General features: G+C 38.1%; 1 protein-coding gene across 1 annotated transcript; it reads left to right on the plus strand.

The window, feature by feature from the left end:
• The first annotated feature begins 216 nt into the window (after positions 1-216).
• mrps11 (mitochondrial ribosomal protein S11) lies at positions 217-6023 on the plus strand. The gene is made up of 6 exons (XM_063468351.1): positions 217-391; positions 580-678; positions 3135-3233; positions 3649-3778; positions 4612-4677; positions 5703-6023. Exons 1-6 carry the CDS (start codon positions 303-305, stop codon positions 5808-5810), a joined length of 591 nt encoding a protein of 196 aa, XP_063324421.1. The 5' UTR covers positions 217-302; the 3' UTR covers positions 5811-6023.
• The last annotated feature ends 1734 nt before the right edge of the window (positions 6024-7757 follow it).

Below are 7757 nucleotides of genomic sequence, written 5' to 3' on the forward strand. Positions count from 1 at the left end.
GGACGATCTATTTACCCATAACTGTGGGTGTGAAATGAAATTAATATATTTAAAAAAACAATAACACGCCACTTATACAGCCATATTAAAATATTATCATTATATTTTAATTAAATGAAAACGGTTTATAAGCAATGTATAAGTGAAGCTTCTACATATATTATTTTTTTGAACGTGACGCCACCCCCGCACACCTCCGGGGGTGTTACTGGTCTGGTCTGGATTGCTCCTTCAATGTCACGTTTGTTGTGTGTAAAATTATTTAACGTCTGGCTGCAAGATTTTTTATAAGTGTGTGGAACATGAATAAATTTAGCTGTATATTGTTTAGCTCACTGAGTACCGTATGTCGACAGTTGTCTGCCCCTCTGTACGGAAATACGGCCTCTCTGTAAGTGCTTTATGGCTATGTTTTCTTAGCATTTATGTTAGCTGACGGCTAGTTCTAGGCTGTAGCATTTGGATAACAAATATTATTTTAGATGACACCTTTATAATTATGATTAAAATATCAATAGCAGATTATGTTTAATATGACAGGTTCATAAAGTTGTTGCTAATTAAATTGCGTGTGTACAGATGTGGAAGCAGAGCGTTGCAGCGGACAATATGCAGCAGTGCTATCAGGCATCAGGAGAAAGAAGCATCCTCCAGCGCAGAGACTGCGAAGGACTTCAGGTCAGGCACAAATGTACATGCAAATGAAATGAAACAACATAAAGTCTTAGCAAGGTGTGCCAAAATGTACAGCTCAAACCGCCCCAACGCGCTTCTTGAACTCTTCTGGAGGGATGCACCATCATTTTCCAGAAAGATATTGCGCAATTAGTTTATTTGAGAGCAACGAAGAACGCCAGAAAAGTTCACAGGCGTCTGGGTTGACTGCAAAATATATTGTGGATGGGGCATTTTGACATCCTGGAAGAAACTGGTACCATTAGGATGGAAAGAAGTTTATATACTGATTTGCAGTAACTCTGTCTCCAGGTGGCCCATCCAGGTAGCCCTCAGGGGTACCCCTGAGCAAGGTACCGTCCCTACACACCGCTCCCCGGGCGCCCACTGGCTGCCCACTGCTTCACAGAGTGAATGGGTTAAATGCACAGAGGAATTTCCCCACGGGGATCAATAAAGTATACATTAAATAACTGACCACAATATTATTTTCTGAAATTTTTGGTATTGAACCCATTTGTATGTATGTATGAGAGTATGTATCTATCTATACCCACACATACATACACACATATATATATATATATATATATATATAGATAGATAGATAGATAGATAGATAGATAGATATATATATATATATATATATATATATATATATATATATATATATATATATATATATATATATATATATATATATCATTGTGTCTGTACTGTTCACTTTTTGGCATTGTGCTATGGCCTCTGGATCTCCAGTTGAATTGATGGAATGCACTCTTGGTCTCGCTATATATGTAAAAAAAAATTTAAATGTAATTGGTAGCAAATAGTACAGTAGTCACACTCACTCCTTCCCCTTATGCTGCTGTGGCTTTTAGTCTCTCCGAAATTCAGCTGGGTATCCTTGCTAAAGTACTTCCAAAATGAAGTAAACAAATGGAAGTTTGTTTAGCAAATGGTACATTCAGCTGCTCCCTTATTTCCCAAGGAGTCGCTACGGCAGATGGATCCACATATTTGATTTGGCACAGATTTTTATGCTGGATGCCCTTTATGACACAACCCTGCCATTTATGCAAACTTTTGGTCTCCTGCAGCACAACATGCGTCTCCTCATGGAATTGAACTGGGGAGCTTTCACGTGTAAGGTGAATATGTTAATGGAATGGGGCCAGTTGGAAATTGGTTTGGCAAATGAAAGAGGAAAAAATGAGAGGGAGACATTCCTCACCTGTCACTTAATGGAAACTGCCATTTGAAAGTTATTTTGTTAGTTGGTTATAAAATATAAAATCAGTTTCGATGTTTTTTGAGTTTTTTTGTGTGTGTGTCACACTGTTTTCCGGGGTCTGTAATTTGACAATCTGAGCAAAAGGAGAGTTAAATCAAATCGTGATAATATAACAAAGCCCCCCTGGATGTCCTCACTGTTCAGCAGTCAGCAGTTCAGGTTTTATCTTTAATTTAATATCCCAGTGTCACAAAATAGATTGTGACTAGTAAAATGTCACAATCTATTTTGAATACTCAGTAATATATTATAGATATATGAAATAATTTTTCAGTTTGAATATTTGACATCAAAATAAGAACCTAAACTTACTGCTAATGGGGTACGGACGAATTGGCACAAATCATGTATAGCGGGGGATGGAGGGGGCACAGCTGTAAGAGGCTGATTGGGTGTTGTTTGTGAATGTCATAATTCAAAAAGAAAGTCACCTAGAAATTTCAAACTGATACCATAGGCATAGTGGCTAAGGTCCAAATCAAGGTCAAAGGTCAAGTTTTCTGAAAATCTTATGAACACAACAAATTGAGAAGGATGTTACCTAGGATTTTCATAGCTGCATCTATTAGGAGGTTCAGTGGTATGTTTTTGTTTCATTTTTTTAATGCATTCACTACTACTTTATCTCCTGCAGCACTAAAAAAAAATATCAGCTGCTTGTTCTTGCTAATGTGGCCTGTATTGACATTTCCAGTCACATAAAAAAGTTGTCTTTATTTTTTTATTTTCCTTTCTCATTGTTATTCCTAACACATGTGCACCACAGTCATCAAATCTGCGCCCTGTCAACCACAATTTCCAACACTGTTTACTGATGGCTTTCACGTAGATTTAAATGTTCATTGTCTGCTTGAGCAGTCTTTATGACTGAAGCTTCAGTGATGTGTACTTAATCTTTTCCTTCCACCATCTTAATACAAACCCCAAATTAACAGGGTTTTTCATACATGTCCCAGAGCATGACTGTATTGCTTACCTTTATCATGTGGTGGATTGATGTGAAAGGATGCTTGTCTTCATTCATTTATTCATGTTTTCTCTTTAATTTAACACCTGTCAGCATCATGTTTCACTGTCTACTGTCAGCAGACTAAGCTCCATTAAATAGAAGCACAGCCTGCTGCAGTATTATGATTAATGGCTAATCTTTGTTTTAATCCTACAGCTATTTACCTCCACTGCCTGGACATGACAGCGCACTGGGATGGGGTGGGAAGAAGTTTGAAGACTTACCAATTGTTCACATTAAAGCCACATACAACAAGTAAGTGAAAGCAAACTCTTACATTTGGCTTTTTAATAGTCATATTTTGACAGGAGCAAATTGTCTTTGTTGCAATGTAAGTGTCAGAAAATATCTCTTAAAGAATATTCAAGATTCAGTCAGCACTTTCATTATTTTAGTCTTTCCTCTTTGTAATTTCAGACCCATTTGCCGTAGTGTTCTGATTTTATTAAGTAACCATGAAACCTGCTTTCAGAGGGAAAATTGTTGCTTGGATCTGTTATCATAATTCAGTGAAATCAGATGTTCTGCTATGATTTCAATTTCCTGTTAACAGTCATGGTGGCCATTGCTAAAAGCCACATATTAGTTAGAGTTCGCGACTGCTGATTTGTCCTCACTGTAAAAATGCCCGGCAGTTTGCGACCCAGTAACTCGCTGTGTTCTCTACCAGCACTCACATCCAGCTAACAGACAGCGCAGGGCAGTCCGTGGTGAGGACATCCTGCGGAACAGAAGGTTTCAAAAATATCAAGAAGTCGACGCCGATCGCTGCTCAGACTGCGGGCATCTCTGCTGCTGCGGTGAGTTCGATACAACACAACGCTGGGCCACCTCGTTATCCCTGCAGAAGATTGTTCCAATTAAATTAAAATTAGAGACTACAGCATCTGCTGCTTCTCCACTTTGTGCAGCAACACTTAATTCATGAATATTAAATGTTTGCTGGAAACAAACTGGCTTCTCTGAGGATTTTATAAAGGCTGCAGGCTAACAAAGTTATGGTCAGATTTTCTTTTTCATTTGTTGTAATCAGCATAGTTGATAAATTAAGTTTTATTATAATGCTGCCATATTCAGTAGAGTTAAATTATACTTTCCTCTCATCAGTTTTTAAATGTTTTTGCTACAATTGAAAATTAAAAGTAGCTGTACACTTTTATTAAGAGTCTTTTCTACTGGTTTTGAGGGGTGGAAATCTTAAAGAATAATTCTTGTTTACCTCTTTGTCAATTAAGCCTCTTTGTATACATACCTAAAACTAACAGTTGAATACCTCTGGTTACTTTCTCTTGTAATGGCTGCTAAGCCGCGAAACTGTCACAAAGTAATGAAAGCTGCAGTTACTGTTTGTTGAAGTCGATCTTAAGACTCTAGTGAATGACATTAATTGGAGACCTGCTTATTCTGAACATGTTAGAAGTGGCAAAGCAGAGAAAAAGCCATAGACTCAGAGCAATGGTGTGTCTAAAGCTCTAAAGCTCCTCAACTGTGTTTTTAGTCAAGATTACTAATCACATCTATTAGCCTCAGAACCAGGAGAGGATTTCATTTGTTGGCTTTATTGGACTTTTCTGAACACCAGAGTCAAAGGGATGCCACTCATCTCAGATTTTTCTTCTGTCCATCTGCACAGAAAGCCACAGCCAAAGGAGTTAGCTTTGTGCGTGTTGTGGTCAAAGGTCTTGGTCCTGGGCGTTTGGTGAGTAGTTTCTATAAAGAAATTTTTAAAACTATTCCAGATAAAACTACGATTTATTTTTAATTAGTGTTATTATTTTTGTAGCTTGTTGTTTGGTCTGTCTTCAGACTGAAGACAGTTAACAGGGATGGAAGCCTCATTAAAACAGCCTATTTAAAAAATAGTTTTGGCTTAGTAGATGATAAACTTGTACTCGTACTTTAGTTTGGTATCGAAATTTGTCATATTTCTGTTAAAGGCAAGCATACAGTCATAACCCAATAAGACAACCAATGAAAAGAGTGGCTTATTTTCAGACGGTTGGACAGGCAAACATGTGAAACTGAAACTTCTTAATATTATATGTAATTTTACCAACATACTGTAACATTACATAGATCCTTAACATCTGAAGCAAATTCTCTGATGGCTGTACTCTGGGAAAACATTGGTTGTTTGGTCAGTATGCTCCCATCTGTCTGCTTTCTCATTGGGGTGAGAAATTGCTGATGTTATTTTCACAAGTAGAAAAATGCTACACTGACAGTTCACCAGGACCCATCTATTGTTTTTTGCAATCGGAGGAGCAGCCTTTAGTACAGCAGCCTTCAAAGACATCATGTTAAAGTTAATGGTACGAGTGCATTTTGTTTAAATGTGCACGAGATTGACTTTTTCCTTTTCATTAATCTCATTTTAAAATAAAATGTCTTTTATTTGTGTTACCTGTTTATTATGTTACCCTATCTGCACTGTTTGAAGAAGGATAAAAAAAAATCAAGGAACCATTTGTATGAAGAAGGAAAATTTACTGCAGGATAACAGGATGAAAATGAAACTAGTTTTGTGTTTTGTTCCGCTGACCCTGCTCTGTGCCGATATGCGAGTGGGCGGTCAATACCAGCAAACCTGTCACAGCATGAAGAAGTGGTCCTCTAATTATTTCCAGACTTGTCATAATGAGGATAATTTAAGGAGCTGCAGACATGTTGATCTGTTCCCATTAGCTTTCTTAATGAATGAATGCATTTTTCTCTGCTCTGCAGTCTGCAATCAAAGGCCTGACAATGGGAGGCCTGGAAGTGGTATCTATCACTGACAACACCCCCGTGCCACACAATGGATGCCGCCCACGGAAAGCCAGAAGGATGTGATCTTTGTGTGCCAGAATGCACTGCGACAGGAGGAAGCTTTTGTGTTGAATTATGCTAATAAAGAGTTTTGTTGTGTAGCTTTTCTGGCTCTGAGCTGACCTTACAAAAAGCGTTTTGGGGAAATAATTGCAGATGGGTGTTATTAATGAGCAGAGAACAGGCTTCTCAGTCCTCTGCTGCTACTGTTGGCAGATGAATAAACCTTCATTCTCACTGCAGGCGCTTTTATGTTCATTAGTAGACTGATGTTTGTACACAGCACAGAAACGGCTCTGCGTGGGAACAACTAGTAGCCACAGGAACCCTTGATCCTGACTATGCTACACAACTGAACCTACAGGACTGCAGATTGATGCAAGATTGCCCAAGTTTAACCTTCTTGTGTGCCTTTTTATATTGTCAACTTTCAGCACATTAGACAGCCCCACATCTATTTAACATGATATCAGTACAAAAGTCTCCTCTCTTCCCCCCTCCATTCTTCTTTTCTTTACATTTTGCTAGGAAAATGGGAAAGAAATGCATGGATTTTTTTAAAACATGCAAGTATACATGTGAATGCAGGATTTAAGGCACAAACAGTTTCTATCATTCTAATGAGCTTGAAAGTCAATATTTGATATGACGGCCTTTATTCTTCAACCTAACCTGAACTCTCCAAGCCAACCTTGTCATTTCTTTAAACAGCCGTCAGGAACAGTTCCCCAGGCATCTTGAATGACAGCCAACATTTTTCCTTTGATGGCTGCCTTTTGTTTCCTTCTCTGTCAAGATGATCCCACATTGCTTGAACAGTGTTGAGACCCAGGCTCTGGGAGGCCAGTCCATGACTCATAGTTCTCCGCTGTGTTTTTTCCATGCATGTATGGCTTTTACTGCATTGGCAGTGTGTTTGAGGTCATTGTCATTCTGCAAAAATGGAGCCGTTGCCAGTCAGATGCTTTCCAGATGGCTTAAATGCTGGATAGAAATCTGACCGTAGCATTCTGCATACATGCTGACAGTGATTTGAACCAAAAAGTTCAAATTTATTTTGGTCATTCCATAAGACCTGCTGCCAGTCCAGTTCTTGTGTAATTTGGCATACCTCTGCCTTTTTGTATCTGTTTCCATTTCCTTTAGAATGGCTCTGTAACATCCACACGCTCACTGAGACCACGATGAGACTTCAGTGAACAGTAGATGGATCAATTCGAGGCCAGATAGACGTCTTTGGTCCTGTGTCAGGTCTTTGCTGAGCTTTGTCGTATTTCTTAAGGGATTCACTTTCAGATCTGTTCATTTGCTCTACATAGTATTTTAACTCCTCCCACTTCATCTTTAGTTCAGTTCCCCTTAAAGTACAAATATTATTTTTTACTCCTCTTAAACAGTCTTTGGCATTTATTTTGTAGATTTTGATAAATAAATGGGAACAAATTATGTTTTTGCAACAAGCTACTAGCAACAAAGTGCCTAAATATGTAATTAATTTCTTTTTCTGAGTTATGCTTAGATAGAACACTGGTTCACCCTTGAATTAGGTGCATTTTTATGCTTGAATTATTCATAGATCAGTGTTAGGTGCCTTAACAAAATAAAAAATTGATCTGAAAATGTTCAAATACAAGGACTGGACTTAAAATGAATGAAAAGGCACCCAATGTTCAAAGAAAATTCTTTAGAGCCTTTCAGAACGCCTGGAGAAGTGTTGCTCAAGACCACTTTAAAAATGACAAAATTCTGGCGAACTGAAAGTGAAATGTATGCGTGGGGTAGCTTGAGACTTTTGCACAGTGTTGCACATCAGTGTAGGTCTCTGCAAAAGCCAAGATATCGACTTGAAAGATCAATCCTGAGTGGGGAAATGTTGAAATGGAAGCAAGTATATACCAAGTACCATCAATTTTATTGTGTTTCAACATCTCTTCAAGATTTTCTTTTAACCTTTCTGGATATTTTTAACAT

Source organism: Pelmatolapia mariae, linkage group LG1, assembly GCF_036321145.2.
Source record: "Pelmatolapia mariae isolate MD_Pm_ZW linkage group LG1, Pm_UMD_F_2, whole genome shotgun sequence".
NCBI classification, from domain to species: Eukaryota; Metazoa; Chordata; class Actinopteri; order Cichliformes; family Cichlidae; genus Pelmatolapia; species Pelmatolapia mariae.